The sequence below is a fragment of the Chelonia mydas genome, chromosome 6, assembly GCF_015237465.2.
Source record: "Chelonia mydas isolate rCheMyd1 chromosome 6, rCheMyd1.pri.v2, whole genome shotgun sequence".
NCBI classification, from domain to species: domain Eukaryota; kingdom Metazoa; phylum Chordata; order Testudines; family Cheloniidae; genus Chelonia; species Chelonia mydas.
Genome location: NC_051246.2, coordinates 104,736,383 through 104,762,668, shown reverse-complemented (window position 1 = coordinate 104,762,668; position 26,286 = coordinate 104,736,383). Strand labels below are relative to the sequence as shown.

The 26,286-nt window shown below is 46.1% G+C and overlaps 2 protein-coding genes across 5 annotated transcripts in view; one reads left to right on the top strand and one right to left on the bottom strand.

The window, feature by feature from the left end:
* ASB2 (ankyrin repeat and SOCS box containing 2) overlaps nucleotides 1-2,700 on the top strand; it is a 46,752-nt gene extending 44,052 nt beyond the window's left edge. For both annotated transcript variants that reach the window (XM_043549169.1, XM_007063447.4), the window contains exon 12: nucleotides 1,386-2,700. In XM_043549169.1, coding sequence (XP_043405104.1) covers nucleotides 1,386-1,522 — 137 coding nt within the window. In that variant the 3' untranslated portion in view covers nucleotides 1,523-2,700. The remainder of the gene's footprint in view (nucleotides 1-1,385) is intronic.
* A 5,517-nt stretch (nucleotides 2,701-8,217) lies between these two features.
* FAM181A (family with sequence similarity 181 member A) overlaps nucleotides 8,218-26,286 on the bottom strand; it is a 35,091-nt gene continuing 17,022 nt past the window's right edge. For 2 of the 3 annotated variants that reach the window (XM_043549882.1, XM_007063448.3), the window contains one exon: nucleotides 8,218-9,796. In XM_043549882.1, the coding sequence (XP_043405817.1) occupies nucleotides 8,852-9,727 (876 nt within the window). In that variant the 5' untranslated portion in view covers nucleotides 9,728-9,796 and the 3' untranslated portion in view covers nucleotides 8,218-8,851. Of the gene's footprint in view, nucleotides 9,797-10,240; nucleotides 10,472-26,286 lie in introns of those variants that run through there. The other variant, XM_043549883.1, reaches the window with a different exon arrangement.

Here is a 26,286-nt window from a genome sequence, read left to right as displayed (position 1 = left end):
AGGTAGGATGCTCTATCATTGGATCCCTTGTGGAAAGGTAGGGTAGCTCTTTAGTGCAATTTCTACTGAACTGTATTTGGTTTCATCCTTATTAAATTCTGTCAGGTTATTAGTGGGAGGGTTTAATAGTGGGAGACTGAGTATAGTTAAGTAACTTGCCAAAAGCCGCTCAGCAAGACAGTAGCAGACTCTGAGATGGACTTCAAGAGTCCTAAACTCTAGTCCCCTCTTTCAGCACTACACCTAAGTGCCTGGGCAGCCACTGATCTCAGTGAGACTTTGCTGTTCTAGAAATAGAGACTCTTTTGTGTTAATCCCTCTAGCTTTTATCTGGTTTATATTTGCATCTCCACCTTTTTGCTAAACTGTGTTTGCATTAGGGTTCAGCTCAGTTGGGGACTGGTCCTGCTTTGAGCAGGGGGTTGGGCTAGATGACCTCCTGAGGTCCCTTCCAACCCTGATATTCTATGATTCTAATGACAGCTTAGCTGGCAGATCCTCATGGCTCGCATTTTGTAATGCAGGGGATTACTTGGTGACCTGGCTCATTGGCACAAGGGTTCACCCTATTCCCCCTCCACACTTACAAATCTCCTTTTTTCCAGGGGATTCTTTCAGCCCTCTTCAGAATCCTGGGGATCCCTACCCCATTTCCCCAGCTACCTTCAAGGCCTCATATTGTGCCTACCATTGTTCTGGCCAAGGAGGGCTGAGCATGGTTCCTGGCTGAGCCAGAGGGGTTGCCACAGAGCTATCTGAAGTATTTCCTCTCTTCTTCCTCACATTGTGTCTCAGCTCCCGCCAGCCTGCGAACAAGGGGCATAGCTCCCAGCCCCATGTGGCAGTGTGATGTGTTAGCACATGGAGCCAGCTGTCCTCCCCTGGCAGGTCTGAATCTAGAACTTGGCCGGGCTGCAATGTCGGACAGACTGGAAGCAGGCTTTGGTTAGTGCGGGGCATGTATTAAGGTGCAAATGCTCATCCACCAATAGCATACTTAAGCAGGTGTGTCAGGCACTGAGAAGATGAGCTGGGATGAGGGAGAAGAGAGGGAAGGAATCCCACCCCCCATCCCAGACAGCAGAGACACTCCACAGCCACAGCTGCTCCCCCATGACTCCACTATCTGATCTGCCCCACCCCGACTTGCAGCACACCTGGACCTGTCAGGGAGCTGAGCTGAGTGCTGTGCAGAGGATGTACACACCATAAGTGGCTCACCTCACTGTTCATCCCCTTTGACTGCACTGACTCCACTGCTGGGGGTCCTTCCTCCACAGCCCCTAATAAATGTCATGGCTCAGCATGTGAGGCACTGACCTAGTTTAATAACTCAACTGATCTGAAAATGCCCGACTAACATTTAGGTCCTGTCTCTCTTCCAGAGCCCCCCAGGCCTCTCGCTCACCTTTGCCGGATCAAGGTTCGAAACGTGATTGGGAGAAACCGCATTAAACTGATTGACACTTTGCCTCTGCCGGGCAGACTGATTCGATACCTACAGTATGATTATTCACAGTGACCTCGTGCAAACCTGGTGATCAGCAGCTTCCTGGTGCAACAACCCAATTCGTTAGAGAGGAGAATATTCACATGATCATGTTGAACGGACTGCATGATGGGAAGGATCACCCCATAGCTAATCTATGTGCATTACAATGCTGGAAAGGGAGAGAGAAGAAAGGGAGGGTGAAAGACACAGGGTGACACAAACAGGACAGACTACCCTTTGATTTTTTTTTTCCCAACAGAAAACAAGTGCTTTGCAATGTTACACACCTGAAAGCTCTGTAGGGAAGGGGACAGGAAAGCCGGCACTGAAAAACTAGCAGAGCCAAAGCCAAGTGACATTGTGGGATTCAAAAAGGACCTGAGGGTCTTTCAGAGGTTAGAGTTCTTCAATGCTCAGGAGTCAGTAATTGTCAAGAATCTGCATATGTGGGGAAACAATCACATTTCCCTGAGTGTTATTTTGTTTTCTGTCATGTTAGACTGAGCTGTTTGCTGGTTGCTAATTCTCTGGTACCTTGACATTGTCTCTCTCACCTATTTATTTTTTGTTTCTTTTGGCCTTTCTTTATGAACAGTTCACTTGATTTCCAAGCATTAAAAACTCAGAACTTTTGAGATTTTTTCCCCCACAGCAAAGATATTTTGTAAATATTGGTGCAAACCAAGAAGACTTGACTCATCCTAAACTCCTGTTTAAGTCAGTGGACATTTTATTTGAGTAAAAATCCAAGGACTGAAGGATTTAGCTCACAGTAAATACTGCTTGTGGTATATTAAAAGTGTATAAGAAGTAGACAGGGTTCTGGTGTAAGTGAATTTCTACAGTGAAGATCCAAAAGCAATTCTGAACTCCTTTTAACTGGTGTAAATCCAAAATAGCACCACAGAAATCAATGGATTTTCTCCACCATAAAATTGCTATGAGAGCAGAATCAGGCCCTGAAGTTCAGGTGACAGATTTAAGTGAAGCCAAGACACTGAGCTACTGTTACTTGTAGAAGAGTGAGATTATTTCAAAATTATAAACACTGGCACTAAGATTTTCAAAAATGGTTGCTCAAAATTAGGCTTCTATGTCCTTATTTATGCATTTAAATAGTGCCAGATTATGATACACTTACACTAAACATTTACTTATGCCACAAGTAATTCCACTGAAGTCAGTGAGGGGACTTGTGCAGTAAGGTGCTACTCAAGGAAAATTACATTATCATAATTTGGCCCTAAATGGCCTGAATTTCAAAGTGCTGAGTACCCAGAAGCTCCCACTGACATCAATGGAAGCTGCTAGATTTCAGCCCCTTTGAAAATCAAATCACTTATTTGGCACCTATATAAGGATTTACATTAGACCCCTACCTTTGCAAAACTTGGCCTAGAAATACATAGGCTCTTCATCCTCTTATTGTAAACACAAAAGGAGTTTTGGGCTCCAATCTGATTTGGATTCATACCCGAGATTATCTGCACGTCCAACCATACACACATTAGGTATGATTTTGTGTGTTGACTTGCCCACCAGATACTGATTCAGATCGAAATCTAAGCAAAGCAGGGGAAATACAGTTATTCCTGACAAACAGGGCTGCATTGCACAAAGGTTTCTTTTTGTAGACTTGTACACCTTAACACAAAACTATTAAGTGTATTGCACACATGCATGTCTGTTTTTGCCCAACGTTTGGGGTGAAATACCTTCCAGCGCTTGCGGAAGGGAATGTACGCAACAGTAGCAACAACTGCAGCTAATTGCACCTGGGTGTGTTGACTGTCCCCTTCCAAAACGCAGTGGCAGTTGAGAACCCAATGCCCTTTCCATTCAGATGGAGCTGTGCTCCTCCAGCAGAGCTTTGAAGAAAGTGGCCTGGCCAGCTCCGCAGCTAGTGAAAATGGAGACAGCTCCACCCATTGTCTTCATTTACTCCCGCTGATGTGCTGGCCCCTCATTCTCAGATCTAACAATGATGCTGACCATTTTCCCTCCTCCGGTGGGTATCTCCTGCACTCCAGACACGCTGTCAGGGTTGAAAGGGAGATGAAGGACAGAAGAGATGCCAAACACCAGGCTATTTCCCACTCCAAAAACAATGACAGGCCAGATCCTGCAAGATGCTGAGCAGCTCGATATAGCAACCTCAGAGAGAAAATAATTCAGAACAGGCGCCCGCTCTGCGGTTAGTGTAAATGGGCACAGCACCCATTACTCCAGTGGCATAACACCCATTTATACCAGCAAGGATCCAGCCTTTGGTGTTTGCAAACAGTCTGCTGCAGGGAGCTCTGAAAATCACCCCTGCTGCCTGGTAACTCATCCCAGCAGCATGGCGCTTCAGAGAATTTTTACATAATTCTAAGAAAACAATTTTTGACACCGCTTAAAACTCACCACATTTCCCCCTGTCAATAATGAACCATAATTTGACAAGAAACATACAATAAAGAATCAGAAAAAGACTCACCCTGGGACCCCTACTTGTGAGGCCAGGCACATTACCGCCTTCCTGAAAGGAAGCCGTAGAGCTGCTCAGACACAACCTTGCTTTTGAATATTTAGCATGAACATCCTAGGTGAACAGATGCATGGCCTGGCCACACAGCCCTTACTTATGCTGGTGAACACTTACTTCATTGAAGAGACTTATGCCTGGGAGTAAAGTGCACACCCACATGTGAAAGGATTCCACAGGCCAGCTCCAGTAGTCCTAACAGTACTGTGTGAACTAAGTAGCTTTTGATATATAGAAAAATCACCTGTTTAGCTGGCATAGCTCACACCTGTGTGGGTTGAGCCTGGAGGGCCTGGTTCTTGCTTACTTCCACTATTATAAATCAGGAGCAACTCCCCTGAAATTAAACCAGTGTCACAGGCTGGAATCAGACTGAGCTGCAAACAGATATTGATACTGAAACCTGGCATGGTGGAGATGGTTTACCTAAATACCTATTTGCTGTATAATGAGATTATCCGAGGCCACCTTTTTGGTAGAATGATCTGCAATCACAAACCGTGTACATACAGTAGTGCTGGGATTTCATAAGCAGTCCAAAGCTGTGGAATACTATGGAGAGGAAACCTTTACATATGCAAAATGATCATGGGATGCAGGATTGTTCTGTTTTGTTGAACCTGGAAAAACTGAAACTGGGTATGGGTTGAGCAAAAGACATATTACTCCTTAACTGGATACCTACAGGCCTGATTCCTCTATCATATTTGTATCGGTCAGGATAATACCGCCACTGAAATCAATAGAGCTACCCTGGTGTAAAATTAGTGCAAGCGAGAACAGAATCAGGCCCGTACTGTGCACATACACTGAGGAGAGATCACTCCATTGAAGATTTGACCTGGCAATCACAATATTACTTTATTCTTTCTGCTTGACCCTCACTGCCAGTCTTTCCACAGTTGGTTTACATTTATTTGCACGAAAACAGAGTAGGCTACCTCTCTCATACCCGATGTCCTGAATCTGTACAAATTCTCCTTTCATTTATAAAAATGAATACAGCTGTGAAACAGAACAAATACTTTGGAGCCAAGGCTTTGGAATCAGTTCAGTAGTTCCAATATGCAGTAAAATGGTATATTTTTATGCGTCAGGACAGACATCTTCAGTGATGAGAATTGTTTCAGCTGTTCCAGGAATATTAAATGGCCAGATTACTGTACTTTTTTATTGCAACATGTGCAATTCACTTTATGTTCTTGTGCACTTTTTTGTATAAAAGCTTTTTCAATTGTTTTATTATTTTTTGCCATTATTTATAAAATATAGTTTGGGTTTAATATTTTACATTTGCATTACATTTGAGCAAATGGTGGCTTTCCAGTGTTATGTTTTTCAGCTTCTAAACAAAAGGCAAATAAACTAACATTCTAAAATGTTACCTGCTGCTCTGAGGACCTAGACAAAGAGGTATCTGGGGAAAGTTTGAACCAATCAAAGCAGTAATAAGTTATAATCTATAAACAGTAATCACAGGAAGAGGAGACTTGTATTGCTGGAGGAGAGGTTGTAGCTTCCCAGAAGGCTTAAGAAGAATGTCTCACACAAACATTTGATTTCGTTGGGGATTGGTCCTGCTTTGAGCAGGGGGTTGGACTAGATGACCTCCTGAGGTCCCTTCCAACCCTGATATTCTATGATTCTATGAAACCTCGTCAGTTACTTCAGCTACATATAATGATGTCATTCGAGTTCTGGAGCACTGCTGCTTCACTTCTTAGGATACACCAGAACTCCATGAAAGGTCCCAGCCCTGGAACTAGAACCATCCAGAGGTTGGGCTTTCCGTTTCGCGAAGGATTTTGAAATTTGGCGTTGTTCAAACTTGCAAAGGAAAATTAAAAAAAAATAGTTTTAGGGTGATAAGTTTCATTTTGACATTTTGTTCCAATTCTGATGTTCCAGAGTTATCGTATTACAGTGCTAGCCATGATCCTACAAAATAAAAAGTTCTAAATGGAAAGTCACTTAAAATAAAAAAAAAAAAACAGAAGTGGTTTGACGTCAGAACTCTCCCTTCCCCTCCCCATCTTCCTCTGAAATGACCCAGTTTCATGAAGTGTTTCCATTTTGGTGGAACCATACATTCTGAAGTGGTTCCAGAGAGCCAGGTGCTGATCCCAGTCATCCTGCCTGCTGGCAGCCTGGCATAACACCTGTGAAGCTACTCTGGGTTCACACAGTTGTGACTGTTCAGCATCTGGCCCATTGGTTTCAGTCCGACTACAAGTGTGAGTAAGGGTCACTCATGTGAGAAAGAGCTACAGGAACCCCTTGTCTGTAGCTCTGCAGCTTGCCTCTCTTGGGCCCATTTCTCCTCCTAAGAGGGAATTTTGAATTTCACTTCAGTGGATGCAGGATCAAGGACGCTGCCTCTTCATGGAGTCTTTTCTGAAGACAAGGAGGAGGTATTGAAGTATGATAGAGGAGCCAGACCCACACTTCTCTGCTGGCCCCCAAGACTTTATGAACTTGATTCTTCTGGACCTTATGCTATTATTTACAACTATGCAAAGCTGGTAAAATGCTACCAAATCAGAGAATTGTGTTGTATAATGCCTTCTTTGCACAGGTGTAAATGACTTACAAGGAGAAGGAAGTTAGGACTCAAGCCTGGTTCATCTTTCGTGCTGTTACTTTTAGACTGCAGGAATAACCCACTCTGGCTTCACTTCTGCATAAGCTACTCTCAGGGTTATCATTGGGATGGCTGGGAAAAAATGGGCCCACAGGCCAGAGAATTATCTGCATGCCCTTAATAAAAGTTTCAGGCAGTATACAAGGCCAGATCCTCAGCTGGTGTGAATGCATGAAGTTCCATGCCCATTTATACCAGCTGAAGAACTGAGGATCCATTCCTCAGTGTTTGTTTCGCTGATCATTTTCTTTACAATAGTTAGGCCCTCAAAAGGTGTTGAGCCTGCATCTCCTCTCACACAGGTGAGAATCAGGAGTAACTCCACTAAAGTCAATGGCACTACACCAGTGTAAAGCACCACAGTAACAGTAAAGGGACCTGGCCCATCTACCACTAAAATTATGGAAAGATTCCCATTGTCTCCAGTGGGAGCTGGATTAGGCCCCAGATGCACATGGCCTGATTCTCCTGTCCCTTTTGTACTAGTGTATCTCTATTGACCTCAGTGATTTACACCACTAAGTGACTGGAGAATCAGGTCCATAATATTTAATCGTAGGTCTCCTGTCCTATTTGTTTAACATCACTTCTTTGTAGGCTTTAGAGAAGTTTAACAAAACACTCCTTTTAACCTTTCAGAAGTGATTTCATCACACATGACCAGCTTTGCAAGTGAATAACTTGCAAACTACTAGACTACTTATTTATCTGCAGCTTTTCATCTTAGAGTCAGGGCATGTCTACACTTAAACCGCTATAGAGGGACAGCTGCAGTGGAATTCTTCTGTCCACCTTGTGCTGTCTAAACTGGGGGTTAGGTCAGCATAGCTACATCGCTCGGGACTGTGGATCACCCCCGAGCAGTGTAGTCATGCCAATGTAAGCTCCTAGTGTAGACCAGTCCTCAGGCAGAGTAGAGAATTGTCCCTGGGAAGCTCATTGCCCTGATCAACTGAGGCTTGGTCTACACCTAAAACATAGGTTGACCTAGTTATGTCGCTAAGGAGTGTGAAAAATTAACCCTCCCCCCGAGATACATAGTTAAGCCAAACTAAGCCCCCTTTGTAGACACCTTTAGGTCAATGGAAGAATTCTTCTGTCAACCTGGCTGCTGCTTCTTGGAGAGGGGGATTTCTGACAGCCATGGGAGAAGCCCTTCAGTCCCCGCAGTAAAGTGTCTGCACTACAGTGCTGCAGCAGAGCAGCTGTGCCACTGTAGCAGACAAACCCTGAGGCTTTAGTGCCAATATGTTCGCGCGCCGATCTTCTCTCTTATCTCACTAGTTTTGCACTTACATGTTCAAATGCTAAACCATTTCCAGTCTGTTCTCTTAGTTGTCACAGGGGAGGTCTGCTCTCATTCACACCAGTTTTAAACTGGCTAATTTCATAGCCTCCAGTGGAGCTACTCCTGACTTACACCACTGTGAATGATGGGAGAATCAGGCCCCCATTTCTGAATGACAACGCCTTTACAAACTGAACCTGAATCTACTCCTTGGGAGGAAAATAAACATGCAATCTGAACATATTTGAGATGTGGAGACAAATAAAATTACCTGCTTTATTTTTTTAAAAACTCTCTTGATATTTACACAAGAGAAGAGCTGAAATCGATTTACAAACTTATCTTCTGCATGAAATACTGTCCTATTGGTAAAAGAAAGTGACCTGAAAACCTTAACTGATTTCTTTAGAATGACTTTAAAGTACAAGAGACGTTATCAGTTTAATCACGTCATTGCTGCTGGTGGTACAAAGTGTCCCCCGAAAGACATTCCCATATGGAAAAGGTCTTGTAGGTGTTACAAGTGCAGATTCCAAATGGTTCTTAGCCTGACACACACTGGGTCAAACAATTATCTTAAATACAAGAGGCCCAGTTGGCCTGTCATTTAACTGCACTGGCTTCCGTAAGAGTTATTCCTGAATTATACCAGTGCAGTGAGGGGAGACTGACACCCAAATGTATTCACAACCACTATTTAAGTCAGCCAGCTTGTGCCTTTCCGATTAAAGGAGCAGCCGGTAATGGCTGCCCATCTATAGACAGATGGAAACGATAGCATATTCTTCCCCGAAGAATTGCTCCACAGTGTGACTAGCTGATGGGCCAATGTCTGAAGTTACATTTCAATTTCATTTGAAAGAGCTACCGTACACAGCACAAAATCCCCTCCCCTCCCCCAGGCTAAATGTATCCAAACACATTGAAAATAGGAGGTGGCCCAGCCGGCTTGGTAGGGATGGGTTTCAAAACCACTGGTCTGTATAGTTTCTGCCCCATACTGCCCACCTCCTTGCAGAAGTGTTGGATCTCCCCTGTGGGTGCTGTGCTTTTCCTCCATAGCCCGAGGCCTGGAAACGGTGACTGAGGTAGGGCTCCATGGGTTTGGTAAACGGGTTGTCCATGGTACTGAAATGGACAGCAGCTCCAGGCATTCATCCGGCCAGATAAGGATGTCCCGGGCACTTTGATAGTCTCCTTCTCCCCACTGGGTTGGGCAGGCAGAGGGGGGCTGCCTGGCTCTGTGGTATCGGGACCCTTTTTGCTTTTCTTGCCCTCGTAAGGAGGAAGGTCCCTGGAGTTTGGGAGCCCATCCAATCCGGCAGGAAAGCTCCCGACCAGCAGACTCTGAGTTGGTCTGGGCTCTTCCCAGAAGGAAGCAGGCAGCTGTCTTTTCCTCATGGGCACCTGATCTGGCCTTACAGACTCTGGGCTTTGCTCCTGCAAAACCTGTTCCCCACTGAAGTTCTCCTCCACCTCTGATAGCCTCAGGGCCTTTTCACTGGAAACTGTGCAGTGATTTGGATCCATGCCATCTGGGTCTGAACTGCGATTTCTATCCTCTGACCCCCTTTTGGAGCTGGATTCCATGGATTTGCTGGGGTGGCATCTTGGGATCCTGGAATATTTTTGAGAAAAACGTTTGAGCTGCTTCTGCAAGTATTTTCTGTGGTCAACTGAGCGGCGGCAGGGAGCAGACTTGTCCAGAGCGGCTTTGATGTCACTAGAGGCCAGGTTCACAAAATTCAGTAACGTTTTTACCTCACTGTCTGATGCCATTTCAAAGAGGGACCTTCCTGGAGATTTCCATCAAAAGTTTATAATCCCACTCCACACACCTGGGCAAACCTGTGAAAGGAGGAGGGACATATTCATGACTTCAAACCCAAATGCTTCCCTGCAGCAGGACAAAAATCGAAAGCATCAAGTAGATGGGAAAAACAAGAACAAATCAAACTTCTCAGCTGAACAAGCAAGGTGTCAGCTTGTCATGCTAGCCAAGTTTGAAACATCTGCAGCACATCCACATCCTTGCAATCACAAAACCTCTGCATGCACGCACACACACACGCACCCAGGACAGCTTGTTACTGCTGAGAACCAAATGGTTAATCTTGTTAGACAGGTAATGTTTAAAGCGTAAGCAGAAAGCTCAGCAGCACTTCCATGTCACTGTAACCAAAACACACACACTGAGTAGATTGTCTCTCTAATATTGATTGTTACTGTATCACTGCTGAGAAGAACCCAGTTCCCCGGCTAATCTTGTTATACAGGTTATACACTACCAACCTTTAGAGAAGCAACCGGAGCCTCTGAGTGTTTAGAAGCAGTTTAGCAGCACTTGAGTAAGCTGAATGAATATCAACTCCTTCTAGTTAGGGGGCTTTCTCAGACCAATCAGAAGCCACTTTGCCAAATACAAAGCATCCCAATCAGGCATTAGGCTCCCCCGTTCTCACATTCTTTGTCATCACAAATTGTCGCCATGGGGACAGCCACAGAAAGACAGCTAATAAATACGACCATTTCCCTGTGATTTCTACCATTCTCCACTCTTTCCTCCACCCCTTTTTTCCTCCTCCACCCCTGTGAGGGCCTTCCCTTTGCTTCCCCCCACCCAACAACAACACAATCCAACATGATATGCTGCTGATGAGTAAAGAAAGTTTAGACACCCTTTTCTCTAAACTACCCCAAAGCTGTCTGGAGGCTGGCAGTAACCATGCTTCAATGACACAGGACAATGCTAGTTTGGGAGACCAGGCTAGCCTGCTTTTAACTGTTCTTGATCAGGGCTTTTTTTTTTTTTTTTTAAGGGAGGATGATGTCAGGAAAAAAGGTAGGAAAGGAACAAATCTCTAAAGAGATGTGCAGATATCCATGGAAAGGGAGCTTGAGCGCTCAAGAATCTTGTCTTTATGTTTGCCCCCTCAATTGAGCCACACAAAAGCTGAATTACCCATTCAAACTGCCCGGACAAAAGGATGGAGTTGGATAGTACTCTTGCATCTGTAGTCAAACAGTTAGAGACTTAAATCGAGTCGTCATGATGGAGAAAGAGTTAGACAAAGCCCATAGAATTGCCATCAGCAAACATTTTCCTGTGTCATATTAATGGGTCTCCATGACTCCCCCTGGCCTGGGGACAATAGCACAAGTTTGCACACTCGACTACTGTCACCCTGCCAACGCTGGCAAGGAGCAGAAACAGGACAATCCTTTAAGGGGAAAGCATGCCCACTGCAGGGAAGGGAAGAAGAGAGCGAAGAAAAGCGTGTGAAATGCTAATTGAGCTGCTTCCTTTACTGATCCAGAGTTATGCGAGTCCTCCTCCTCCTTGCAGGACTGTCCCAAGGGGTGGCACAATAACTTAATAGCACAGTAAAACCCGGAGTCCCATGATGCACGTTATCCCCTTGGAGATCTGTGAGAATAGGAGAGCAGAAAAACCTGCCTCTGGTGAATTTCAGAAATGCCAGCCATTCAGAACTCAAGGCAGTTTGCACTCCCATCCAAACAGCCATCGCCTCAGGCTTGAGCAGCCATCAGCTGAACTGCAGTGTTCAGTTGGAAGACTAATAAAGATTATCATGCCTTTGAGATGGAAATGCAATATAAGGGCTAAACATTATTACTTATTATTATTAAGAGGGCCCAAATATAATCTCTGGCTCCAAACACATCCATGCTTTGGGGCTATCTGAAAATCCAAACCCAGATCCAACTTTTGCAAACAAAAATCACTCTTTCAAGGGTCAGTCGCAAAGACCTGAACTTTAAAATCCAGCCAACATCCATATTTTACAGCTTGTGCCCATTTCTATTAATTTTACTTTCCGTACAGGAAAGAAAAGTGCTTGTTTATGCCATGTGGGGTTGATGACGCACTTTAAATTAAATGTCTCACTTGGCACTAGAGCTTGAAGACCTTATTCCCTTTTTTGCTCATCCTTTCCCCAGCCACTTGTGATGTCATCAGGAGTTCTGCACCTGTAAGGGCTATGTAAAAACTCAGGGCCAGATCCTCAGAAGGTGTAAATCAGCATAGCGCCATTGACTGCACTAAATGCATTGTTTTACCCCTGGTTTAACACAGTGTGAGATGGAAATCAGGCCTTAAGGCTTTTTCTTAAAGACTGGATTTACATGCTGGGCCAGATCCCCGATGTACTACAGCCCCTTTGTACAGGTCTCATCAGCACAAAGGGTCACTGAAGCTGGTAGGTCCAGCCAGCAGAGAATTTCCCCAGGGAGGCACAATCCCTAGGCCACCCTGCTTCTGGTGGAGCAGGTGAGGCCAGTAGTAAGAGGCATGGTTGGAACACTCCTGTCCTCTGGCAATCACCAGCTGCCAAAATGGCCCCAGCTGTTGGTTACACCACCGCAGTGGCTGCTCCAAACTATACTGGAGTCTGGGCTGGCACAGATCCATCCCCAGCACTGGTGATCTGCAACAGGTTCCATTGCACTAGCCTCCCAACGGCACCCAAGCATCCGTCCCTCTGTTTCCAACTAACTGAGGCAGACGAGGGTAAACATTCTTGAAGAGCCAATATAAAATTTCAGCAGACAAGAAGTTGAGATCTACTGATGCAAAGTGCTATATAAGCACAGCATGATCATCCAGATGGGGCTGTAACTACAGTAGGCTGCCTTGCGTAACCTTTCCCACCATTCCAATTCCAGGGGCCGTTCCACCAGTGGGAGCGCTCGTGTAGACAACCCTGCCTCAGGAGCCTTGAAAGAAACTCTCTTGAGACCTTAGTCCTGTGTTATTCCATGCTAGAAATCTCTCTGCACTCTTATAATTTCAGTCCCCTACACACACACCTACACACACACACTGCTTGGGAATGACAAGCGACCGTCTCTTGATATATTAATCAGAGACTAGCCTTCCAGCCCCAGTTCACACAGTGATCATTTTGCTTGCCAGGTCCAGGATAAATTTTTTGTTCTGCACAGGTTAGATGAACAGTGTTTTCGTCCCGCCAATGTAAACAGGTACCCTTCCAAGGGCTCATATCTTTGCTTATTTCCAGGTAACAAAATTATATCTTGTGTATACTTAACATATGAACCAGGCTGGATAAACTGTGTAAACCCTTGAGTAATGTAATCCCCTCCTAAAGAGCTTAATGGCTGCCCCAGATTTTGGGAAGAGAGTGTAACAAACAGATGGAAGAAGGATTTGGACTGCTCTGGGCTGTCACAGAATGTTAATGAGCTGTATCTGCCGAGACTTGGGAAACTCATGTAACATAGTGAAAGGTACTACACAGAGCCTCCACTGGCACGTGGAACAGAGCCACCTCTACCTGGGCAGCGTGTGAGCCCCCTCAAGTCTCCTCTGTGAAATGATTGCTGGGGCTAAGTGCACCAAATTCACCCTGGCCTCACTCTAGTGATGTGGATGGAGTTACCCTAGGATGGTGTCAGCTCATTCGTTATATGAGCTCTGAGTAAGGAGAGATGCAACACCTGGGAGGCTCAAAGACACCCCTCTGAGTATCCGTTCCTCCCCACTTCCTTCTAATTTACTGCTTCCCTCAACCTTAGCTACTCTGGCCAGCAAGTGGGGTGAGTTTGTGGAGCTAAGGCTATGCATTCCCTGCCTACTCCTCACCCACTGGCTCCAATGAGGTGCCTAGCCCAGCTTACTCCCACAGGCCTGGGCCCAAGGGCCAGTTACCCCCTGTAACTCTTTCGTGGGCTTTTTACCCCTTGCTATTCCCTTGGGCAGGTGTGGAGTCTAAGGCCATGTCTACACTACACTGTTAAGTTGACATAAGTCAACCTAACTGTGGAGGTAGACGCACTGCAATGCTCCTCCCGCCGATTTAACTCTCCTGCTAAGCCGACATAATAAAACCACCTTGAAGAGAGGCATAGTGCTTATGGTGACGTACGTAGAGCAATGCAGTGTCAGTGTAGACACTGAGTTGCTTATGTGACCCTAAGTGGCCTCCAGGAGGTGTCCCACAATGCCCATTGTGACCGCTCTGGTCACCAGTTTGAACTCAGCTGTCCTGCAGCCAGGTACTCAGGCATGGGCCCCTCCCTTTTTAAAGACCCAGGAATTTTTGAAATGCCTCTTCCTGTTTGCTCAGCCTGGAGAGCTCACATTGCATCTGCCCAGCTGACCATGCCGGCTCCCTGCAGCAAACTCACTCCTGCCTGGAGTACACTGGAGCGGTTGGATCTGCTGGGTCTGTGGGGACAGGAGGCTGTGCAATTACAGCTCTGCTCCAGCTGCAGGAACTTTGATACCTCTGGGCAGATTGCTCATGGCATGGAGGAGAAGGGGCATGATAGAGACATGCAGCAGTGCTGTGCTAAGATCAAGGAGCTGAGGCAGGCATACCAGAAGGCAAGGGAGGCCAATCGTCGGTCTGGTGCATCATCAAAGACATGCCACTTCTACAAAGAGCTGCACACCATCCTCTGCAGCAACCCCACCACCACTGCTAAGAGCCCTGTGGATAATTCGGGGTGTGGGAGGGCGGGGTGCTGGAGACAGTGGCCAGCAGAGTGAAGCCTGAGGATGACATGGTAGACGAGGAAAGAGTTGGAGGACAGGCAACAGGAATGTCTGGTGGCCTGGTGAGCCAGGACCTCTTCTTAAATCTGGAAGGGTCTAGCCAGTCCCAGCAATCTGGCTCTGGCACGCCTGATGCAGAAGAGGGGAGCTCTGGTAAGTATTCATTGTGCTTTGATACTGCAGGGAGACATGATGTAGAGGTCTCCTTTTTTTAATCAGGATAGAAGAGGGATTGAAATAACCAACACAAGCACCATTTGTATCTGGTTTCATTCCCCTGTGTAGCTAGGCATGGGGGCCCTGCGGAAAAGTTTGTTGATGCACCACAGGATGTCATAGAAATCCTCCATTGAGATTTCTAGGAAACTCCCTTGAAGGTACTCTGCACTCCTCTGCTGAAGGTTTCTTGGGAGGCTGTCTTGCTTCTTCCCCTGCTGTAGGAAACTTTACCACACCAATTGGCAATTACTTCTGCAGGCAACAAAGAAGCATACATGTGAACAGCATATGGACCTGACTGGCAGCCACATGCAAGCAGGAACTGCACACTTGCATCTTCGGTTACCCGCAGGAATGAGATATCAGCTGCTATCACCTGTGCCAATATTCAGAATAGTGGCCGTAGGCGCTCATAGTGATACCCCTCTGAAACTCCCCTCTGAAACAAGTTGTGTTTCTAACTTGTCTGCATCAAGGTTGTGAGTGCACTCACAATAGTGCCTCTGTCGTTTCTTTAGCTTCCGCAGTTCTGCCCTTGACTGTCTCCTCCTGCACACTGGCTGAGTGGCTCCAGATAAGGAGGATGAATCAGGAGGAAGGAATACATGTTCTGGGAGGTGCTGCAATCCTCTGATGCTTCAGATTGCGAGCAGAGAGCATGGAGAGAGGCTATCAATGAGAAACTATGTATGGGTAGCCGGGAGAAGAAACAAGAGCAGGAGCAGATGATACAGCTGCTTCAGGGCCAAACAGACATGCTGAGGACCCTGACTGAACTGCAGACAGAACACATCCATTCTCACCTCCCCCTGCAGCCCATATAGAACTGCCTTCCATGCCCTCCCCACTCTCCACCCCCACATTCGTCGCTTATTCCTGGGCCATTTCAGTACCCCATGCACTCCACCTAGAGGGACATGTATCACAATTACAGCTGGACATATACCCAGCTGTGAGAGCCTCATTTGAAAATATGTCCTTTGTTTTCATGTCCCTGGCACAACATAATAATGTTTGTACCACTGTTGAATAAAAATGTATTTATAGAAAGATAAGGAATCTTTGCTTGTGTCCTACAAATGGTGGTTGCTGCTGCTGAAATTCATACACAGTAGCAATTGGTGCATTTGCATTGTAAAATTAATGCACACACAGCAATCATAACAAGGTTCATACTACAGTGCAAGAAAACAGTGTCCGGCTAAACGCATTACAGACAGAAACATTACTGGGGCTCATTGTCAAATGCTCCTTTAAAGCCTCCCTGATTTGAGTAGTCCCCCACTGAGGCCCTCTAACAGCCCTGGTATTTGGCTGCTCAAAATTGGCAGCCAGCCAATCCACCTCAATGCTCCACTCCTGCAGAAAATGTTCCCCCTTAGCTTCACAAATGTTATGCAGAGCACAGCAGGCTGCTATGACCATGGGAGTATTTTCCTCACTGAGGTCTAACCTCACAAAAAGGCAGCACCAGCGAGCCTTTAATTGTCCAAAGGCACATTCAAAGGTTGGTCTGAACCTGCTGAGCCTATTGTTGAAGTGCCCCTTGCTGCAGTCAAGGTTTCTGGTGTAAGGCTTCATGAGCCACAGAAGCAAGGGGTAGGTTGGGTCTCCAGTGATCACTATGGGCATTTCCACATCCCCATTGGAATCTTTTGGTCTGGAAAGAAAGTCTCTGCTTGCAGCTTTCTGTACAGGCCAGTGTTCCTTGAAGATGAATGCATCATGCACTTTCCCTAACCACCCCCCGTTGATGTTGGTGAAATGACCCCGGTGATCCACCAGAGCTTGCAAAATCATAGAAAAGTAGCCCTTTCTGTTGATGTGCTGTTGCAAGGTGATCTAGGGCCAAAATGGGGATACGCATGTCATCTATCGCCCCACTGCAGTTCAGGAATCCCATTGCCGCAAAGCCATCCACTAGTACCTGCACATTGCCCAGAGTCACAGTCCTTTGTAGCAGGAGGTGATGCACACTTGCATCACTAGAACCCCCATGGTGGACTTCCGAACTCCAACATGACTGATCAGTAGCAGTCTGGAGTTGCCAGCTTCCACACAGCGATCTCTACTCACTTCTCCACCATTAGGGCAGCTCTCATTCTGGTGTCCCTGTGCTAGAGGGCTGGGGCAAACTCCGCAGACAGTTCCAGGAAGTTGGCTTTTCACATCCAAAAGTTCTGCAGCCACTGTTCATCATCCCATGCCGGCATCACGATGCGATTCCACTGCTCAGGGCTTGTTTCTCATGCCCAGAACCGACAGTCCACTGTGTGCAGCTACTCCATGAATGCCAAAGGCAATCTTGAATTGTTTCTTTCCATAGCAGCCAGAAGAGCAGACACCACGGAGTCATTATCAGATTCACAGCTCCTGAAATACTGCAGGATCAGCCGTGTTGTATTCATACTTATCACAATACTAGAGAGAAGTGTAGGATCCATGCTTTGAGACAGAGATGGTGGGCACACAGTTTACAGGGGCTGTTGAAAAGAGGAACAAAATGTAATCAGAAGCCCATGGAATGATGGGACGGAGAGCCCACCACCATGAAGCACTGTGAACCCTTCCTAGAATACCCAACAGCAGGTGGCGCCATAGGCATGAGAAGTATGTGTGTGTGTGGGGGGGGGGGGTGCTGCAGCAACCCCAGGTTTTCTGTGGGGTCCCAGCTGCCAGCCCCATGCCGGGCCACACATGTGGGGTCCCGGTTGCCAGCCCTGGGTCTGGCCGCACACGCAGGGTCTGGGCTGCTGGCCCCACATGTGGGGCTCCGCTACTGGTCCCACACCTACCCCCAGCCGTGGGCCCAGCCTCAGCCCCCTTACCCCTGTCTGTGCCCACCCCCCTTGGAGACACAGCCCTGCTCCCAGCCTCAGCTGGTGGGTGGGGAGCACAAGGTAAAAAATTTGGGGATAGTTTTGCTGGCTTTCAGCACCCCCACTATAAAAAGCATTCCAGCGCCACCGGCGGGTGGTGAGTTGCACATTGGGATAGCTACTCTCGGAGCACTGCTCTCTCTGTCGATGCAAGAGTAGCAACAGTGGACGTGCTCCACCATCACAAGAAGCGTTGTGTGGACATGCAAAAGCAATTTAATTGCAGTGATGGATCATCATCCACGTAACTTAAGTCGACTTAACTTTGTAGTGTAGACAGGGCCTACGTCCCATTCTAGCCCTTTATTTGCTCCATTGTGTCTGGCCCTTCCTAATGCAGCTGGTTTTAGAATCAAAGATCTCTGTCCACTGACACTTTCCTCTGTGCAGCTACCGTGCTGCTGCAGAAGATAGTTCACGATGACGAGGCTTTGTCTGCTGCTCTGGTACCCCTGTTCCCCTGCAGCTGGGTAACAATAGGGATCCTAAGGGGGATAGACTGGAGAGCAGGATTTTTATTTTGAAAACCCTTTCAAGGTCAGACTCAGGTTGAGCCGCATAGGGTTTTCTCTAAGAGGCCTCCGGAGCCCTTTTGTTCCTCTCTGCTCCAGCCATGTTCATCCCAATGTACGTGTGAAAGGAACAATTAACAATAGGGCACTTCTCTCTGAGTTTCCAATGCACTTTGAAGTGTCCACCCAGCAACGGCTTAAGAATGATACATCATTTTCCACTGTGAAAGTGTCACACTAGTACAGCAACTGAAAAAATGCCTCCACATGCCTTCCCAGCATGCAGACAGGGACCAGCTGGAGAGCCACTTCATAGCTGACATGTCACCCTCGACAGCTCTCTTCCTGGGAATTTTCGGGAGGCAAGGTTAAGTTATTCATGAGAATACATGCATTAGATTTAAAATTACAGCCAGGCTCTCAGCCATGCAGCCTTTGCTTCAAAACTGAAGCAATGAGAGAAGGGAAGAGGGGGTTTTCTTAGGTGGAAATATGGGAGAAGCGTTTCTAAAGTGTCATTTATTTTAAACCATGTAAGACTTTAGCTGTCTCCACAGCAAATCCTCTCACTACTCCTATACATACAGAGGCCTTGACTGCAATGGTACTTCAACACCAGCCTAACTTTAACCATGTGAGTATCCCATTGAAATCATCGTACCACATTTCTTACTGATGGGGACCTTGAGTCATTTAAACGGCTCAGTGCCAATAAAAGCAGTTTCCCTTGATGTGCAAGTCACTTTATTCAGATGTGTCTCCCCCACCCCACCACCATGGCTTGAAGGGTGAGGTGTGGCTTGGTGGGTAGGAACAGGAGCTAAATCTGCTGTTTCCCTTCCAGTAACCTATTTACAGAATGGAAACCAGTGTAGTGAAGCCCAGAGCTGTCTTTAACCACCATTCATTTTCATCCTGTAAAACAAGATCCTGCTTTGGGCCGCAGCACTGTGCATATACACAGGAGTGTTACGATCTGTAAAATGACTATTGTTATCACCTCCTGTCACGTGGGTAGTACAAGGGTGAGCTATTTAATGTTTATAAAGAGCTTACAGATTTTTACCTGAAAGGTAATGCAACATCATAGCTGTTGTGATACAAGAAAATCAAATATCAGAGGGGTAGCCGTGTTAGTCTGGATCTGTAAAAGCGGCAAAGAGTCCTGTGGCACCTTATAGACTAACAGACATATTGGAGCATAAGCTTTCGTGGGTGAATACCCACTTTGTCACTTGCACCCGACGAAGTGGGTATTCACCCACGAAAGCTTATGCTCCAATACGTCTGTAAGAAAATCAAAATGCTTCCTTCAGACATCAGCCATGACTACAGTTAGTTAAATACCCCTGTACAAAAAAACGACTTTTTTGGCTAAAAATTTCCTGGAAACTTTATCCTGTTTTTCAATCAAAAATTTTAGTTAATATTAAAATTTGCAACTTTTTTGACCAATTCTATCGCTGACTGAAAGACGGGAGGCCATTTTCATAGAAAATCTCAACATTATTTTCTTTTCTTTTGGGTCAAAATTCCATTCTGCATCACATTGACAGCTTTAATTTAGCCACACTGAAGGTCTGTTTTTTTGCAATCAGGATAACAAGAGCATAACAAACAGGAAAGGTCCCCTATGGGCTGCCTGCTTAACATCACCTTTGTGTCTCTATTAAATACAGATGGAAAATTTAAAAAAATGTTTCAGTACACATGGTTGTGCGTGTCTCTTGAAGAAGGTGCCTTTGAGTTTACAAGTAACAGGTGGCCACAGAGCTGCTAAGTTCATTAGCTTTGCTAAATATTCTCAGGCCCAGATCGTTCCCTCTCCCTCCATAAATGGGGAGCATGAACGCCCAGGGGAAGAAGTGTGGGACACAGAAGTACCTCCTCCCCTCAGTCCTTTAGCAACCCTTCCCCAGGGTGCTGTGGAGGTCAGGATCTGGGGGAAGGGTTGGCCTGGGCTCAGCGTTAAACCTAATCTAAGCATGTAACAGCATGCCCAGCGTGTTGTGTGGAAAGCCTAACAGTGTGCTCTGCATTGGCGTATCCGTTAACGAACAAAGTGCCCTTGTGGAAAGAGAGTAAGTGGGATCTGGTGACTCAAGCACTGGATGGGTGTCAGTTCTGGTGTTGGATTTGACGTTGATTTGTTCTGTGGCCTTGAGTAAATCACTTAACTTACCTATCTATAAAATGGGTATTATAAATCCTTACCTACCTGACATGTATATCATGTATTATACAGTCTCAGAGTAAACTACTATCCTACAAGAGGAGCCAAAGTCAGTATTTGAAGTATAATGCAGTCCCTGCTTTAACCTGTTGAGACACTTTTTCAGGGTGTTCAGACCATAGGTCACTGTGTTACCCCCTGCGCCCCCAGCTCAGCAAGAGACAATTGTTGGTGCTAAGCTGTGTTTCAGTTCCCTGGCAGTCTCACCCCTGAACTCCCCAGAACGATCCCCCTGGAGCATCCACCCCTATCACTAGACACCCCCAGTAAATACCAGGTAAGCTGTCCCCAGAGAGACAGTGTACAGACACCTGGAAGGTTACAGCTCAGGAGCAGGTCCTTTATAACAACACAGCACTGTATTTATGATGGAAACAAATGTAAGTTTGTTAACAAAGAACCCTTATTTACAGATTCTAGTGGGTATTGAATAAGAATAATAGAAACAGAAATGGTTACAAATAAATCAAAAGTATAACATGCTCTCTAGAGACACAAGCTTAACACACAGCAGTTTCTCACCCTCAAAGTCTTCCTGGAGCGTATACTGGTTGTCACTCAATCTAGGATCCATTTGTTCACCACTCTCCACTACGTGTGTTCCTCAGTGAAGTAGATAATGGGGTGTTGTCCTTATACCCTGTTATAGTCCAATAGGCCTTTGAAATACATTCCTTTTTGTTCTCCAATGTGCTGGTGTCATACTGAGGTCTCATTCCCACATCAACCTGTTTTTCCTGTTGGCTTTACAGGCCAATGTATCTCCCATTGTTTTTGACTCACAATACTTAATTTACATATGGCAGAGAGATAACTACCTTCCCCCTGGTCTGGAAGAAACCTGCTTCTTCTTTTATCTGGTTATAGACTTTAAAGCATAATATAAGTAGGTATACATAATGCCTCACCTAGTACTTAATACATACACTTCACAATGATATTAATCACCAGTGCGTCACTGGCTTTCATTTGATACCTCACACAAACATTCTTTATAGATAAATACTATGACCGCAATATGTTAGCTGTAGTGAGTTTGTCAGGCCTGAGAGGAGTTGCTGACAGAACAATGAACCCTTTGCAAGTTGGTATTGGGGGGTTCTTAGGTCACACCTGCACACTGGATTTTTATATATGAATCAGTGTGACTGGCTCTTTCCTGCTAGATCCCTTCTTTCCCCTTTGGAGCGTCTATGGACACCCTCAGCCCCTATACGATTTCACAGCAGGTGAATAATGCTGAGGGATACTGAACTCATGTAAGTTACTTGGGAGAATCTCATTTCACCACTTTCGGTGAGGTACAGAAAAAATTGCCATAGGTGGGAGAGTAAAATCCTGTTGATCATGGATCTTGGTCTATAGGGTTAGTCCATTCTGACTCCTGGCAAAAGCACTGATAGCCTGTCCCTTCCCTTCGTTAAAGGTTTCCCATGTATTTGTTTTACTGACTGAAGTACCTTGTGGATGCTAAAAGCATGAGCTTCCCCAAAATCTTTCTGGGGCACATTAAAGGAGAGGATATTTCCTCCTTCCTTCCTGATAGTCAAATGCACCAGAAGCAGTAACAGAGTCTGCAGCCCTTGTGTCTAGCTGAGGCTTTCAGAACCAGACCTCTGTTCGCAAGGCACTGAGGTGTTACTTTGCTTTCCTTCCTCCTCCCCACCCCAACTCCTAATAAAAGAGCAGTATGACTCTGGCCTGGCATTTTAACCTGCCTCCCTCAGTAGCCACAGCCCCCTCGGCCATTTCCTTACTGATGGCCTCAGCTCGGTTCTGCTCTCAGAAGCTGGAAATTGCTAACTTCATAAATATTCCCTAGCTGAACTTCATAGCTGTGTATGTTTGTCTAAACGCTCACATGGGCCAAAGCTAACAGGGGCCAGCTCACAGCCTGAGCAATCTGGAGAGATCCTGAGCTGCTGGGTGGAGCTAGCCTCTGCAGACAATGAGGATCCAGTTTTAGATCCATTGGCTTTATGGTGGGATTCTATGGGGAGCCTCGGAACGCTGTATTTTGAGGTGTACTGGGGTGTGGACACCCCGCACAAATGCCCTATTCCTGCCATCTGCCATGTAGTAGAACTGTGTCGTTTCTGCTGTCTTCAGGCCTTTTTCTTGGGCTTCAGCAAGGATTTCCCTCCATGACATTAAGGGCCCGATCATGTGTTCTTTGCACACTCCAAATTCCCAGTTAAGTCAACAAGCGCTAGAGGTGTGCAAAGAACACACAAATGAGGCCCAACTATTGGGCCTGAATGATTGGCAGAGAAGGGCTAGAGCACGGAGCCGGGGAGAGCCTAAGCCAGGTGTGGCTCAGAGTCCCATTTCTTTGTATCCCCAGCATTCAGGACTAGGAGAGGGGCACAGTGGGAGAGAGAGGGTTTGGTTAATTTGCAGTGCCTGATATTCTCAGGCTTTCAGAGTGGTCACCTCTCTACACAGGACAGATGCAACCTGGCTCTAACCCAGGGAGCAGCTTTTACACATTTCTGCTTTCAGAGTAACAGCCGTGTTAGTCTGTATTCGCAAAAAGAAAAGGAGGACTTGTGGCACCTTAGAGACTAACCAATTTATTTGAGCATAAGCTTTCATGAGCTACAGCTCACTTCATCGGATGCAACGTTTCTACTTGGATTTCACAATCGGCGTTGCTCAAACCAGCATCACCGCTGTGCGTTCAGCTGCCCGGTTTGCTGCACTTAGGGGCAGACTGAGTATTTGCTAAATGCGGAGGCTGTTAGGAGGCAGAGGGGAGAGAGCAAGAGAGGAGGGGGGTGGTTGCTACCCAGAAGCCTGCCATTCAGGCAGATGGTGGAATGATTTGATATGAATAGCTGCTGTCAGTCTCATAGAGTGAACTTTACAATTGTGCTACGTGTCGGACTGCATGTGACTAATGCCATTCTTCTGCTGGCTACAGGCAGAACACAGCTGTTTTTTAAGGACAATTTTGGTTTTATGGACAGAAAAATCCATAGCAAGAACCTGTTAGGAAATGCGCAACATCCAGCATTCCACTCTATAGAAAGGATCAAATCCCTTCAAGCCTTTCACCACCTCTGCTAAGTCAAATGCATGTTTAAAGACAAGCCGGATTTTCTATTTCTCCACTCAAACAGGTAGGGCAGGGGTGGGGGCAGCCACAAGTTTGGGTTGGTTTGCATAATTCCAGTTTATTTAAATGTTGCAAGATCAGGGAGTCAATTAAGTGACAGATGCTGCAGGTGGTTTCTGTTGAAGAGACAATACTGCAGCAGGGATGCAAAGAAAAGCTATAGCAGAGGCTAAAGATCTGACATGAATTGGAGATTTTGCATTTTAGTAGTTAAAGGCCCCAGTTCAACAGTCAGAAAAAGCAACGCACAATGGGCACTAGACCAGCAATGAGGCGAACCCTGCAGAGTGTAGAAGAGGAAGGGGTTTAAGGGTGAGCTAAGCGGTAACTGTGCAGATTTGTCAGTCTGCAGCCTGCATGAATTTCTGCAGGGCACACAGCCCTGCTTCCTGTCCTGTTCGTCTCAGGCAGTGTTTCCCCCTTTGCTCCCCCTTGTGGGCCAGAGTAACCCTTTCTTTAACCAAACAGCTGCTGAGTACCTGAGGTCGGGATCCAAGATTTGGCCCTCCCAACTTGCCATCCACACCACACCTCTTTTTTTCCCTTACATGCCATAGAACAACCAATCACACCATGCTACCTGTTTGCTCTGTGTTGTGCAAATGGAGGGGTGGGGATGGGGATGGGGAAGGAGGCATGCAATGGATGGCAATTGTATGTGGCCATGGGTGGGGTTCCTTATGCCAAACCATGGAAAGCAAAGCAGCCCTTTTGTTGAAGAAAAAATTGCTCCTGTTGGGAGACGTAACTAGAGCAATGCTGCCAGAAGCAGCAAGGAGTGAACCGGATCCGAATGAAAGATTCTTTCATTCATAGATTCCAAGGCCAGAAGGGACCTGTGCAATCATCTGTTCTGACCACCAGCATAACACAGGCCATAGACTGCTCTTGCTCCATTTTCAATGTGTGGGACATGAAACCATCCATCTCCTTTTTTAAAAAAACACCTATGCAGGATCTGGCCCAGTATGCCTTAAAAATGATAGTCCTTCAAACGCCTTTTTAAAAAGTGACTAATCTACAAGCAAAGTTGTTCTAATCCCCTCCACTCCCCATTATTTTGAACAGTAGTAAATGTCAAATAGAGAGATTGACTGCAGTGATGAGGGCATCCCTCCTTTAGTGCATGTTGCTCTGCTCTCATATGCCACCTTCATCTAGTTCTTCACCAGAGCTGGGATAGCAGTGCTCAGCCAGAAATACAACCACCAGCGTCATTCTTGCAACCTACCTACCGTGGGTTATTGTCTCACTTATGTAGTAGCAGGTAAAGAAAGCTCCTATCCCAGCCCTTCAGCCCAGGGTGAAACACTCGACCCCTTTGCTTGTACTAGAGTCTGGGATTGTTTCGGCTTAGTTTTGTTTTACAGGGCCAGATTCTCAGAAATTGCTTTCATTTCAATGGAGCCACACCAGCGGAGAACGTACCCTGTTGAGTAGAACGGCTCTGTTGTTCCAGACATATACGTGTTTGACCATTTTATGGTATTAGCTACTGAAATATGATTATTGATTTTTTTCAGTCTTACAGGAAAACCGAAAGACATGACAAATGTTTTGTCTTAATGTGAGAGTCAACCGCTGCTGGCCTTACTCACCAGGTGTCCCATTGACCTCAGGGGTACCACAGGATTTGCCCAAGGTAGCTACCAGAAGAGTTGCAATGCTTCACTGTCAGTAACATGATCTATCCCAAGAAAAGTACTCCTCTAACTTGTGGCAGATGCACTGACATTTGAGAGGGATGATGTGACATGCTGAAAGGCTGGCAGAGCCAGAGGTAGGGGACACAGACATTGCCAAGAAGTCAGGTTTTAAAGAATAAAGGAGCCTGAAGCAGCAGGACATGCAAAACAGAATCTGTTGCTGCCATCCAGTTGTATGATAAAGCTCCCAAAGAATGATAAACAGTGTGCAGATTCCTTATTTGATGGAGTGATTGTCATCTTCTCTATAGGAAGACTGGCAAACGTACCTTGGCCCAGCCTTCTAGTGCAAGGCTGGAGTTACAGTTCATTGTTGCATGTTTCTCTACCTGGTAGTTAGCACTTATCACAGACCTAATGAGGGACATGACTTAAAGCTGCGGTGACTGCTGCCGGGTGAACTGGCTTTGTCAAGCTGTGCACCAGATTTCACTTAGGAAGTCTGCTTGCCCTTGTGAATCCACCATGTGGCAGCTGGAGAATCTATTATGTATCAGGTACCTGTAGCTGTTTTCCAGAAAGCCAGTAGATCAGTCAGGGTAACCTTGGTGCATCTCCCATTCTAAACGTGCCACCAGAGCTATTGTTTAAAAAGCTGGAGGGGTGGAATGAGCAGTATCAGAATTAGGCATTGACAATAACAAATATTAGCTAGCTACCGTATTTCGAGAGTCCTTAGCACACTGACACACAGGTGTTCCTTATTATGCATGGTCTTGTGGTTAAGCCAATGGACTGGGACTGAGGAGAGCTGGCTTCAATCCCCAGCTCTGCTACCCATTTCCGGTGTGACCCTGGGCAAGTCACTCAATCCCTCCATTTCCCAGCTGTAAAATAGGGAGCTGTAAAACTGCACTTTGTCTGCCTGGTGTGTTTAGATGACAACTCTTTAGGGTAGGAGCTGTCTTTGGGTGTTTGTGCCCTGATCTTGGCTGGGGCCTCTAGTATGCACTACCATCATATAAATGAGAACAACCGTGGCCACTCCTTTATTACCACTTAGACTTGTCCTAGTCTCCCTGGTAAGAACATTAAAAGTATAATGTGTCAAACCAATTCAATGCATCCTCCAAGCTCCAACATTGGCTAGAAATAAAAACATTTCTTGTACCACTGCTTCTTGTTGG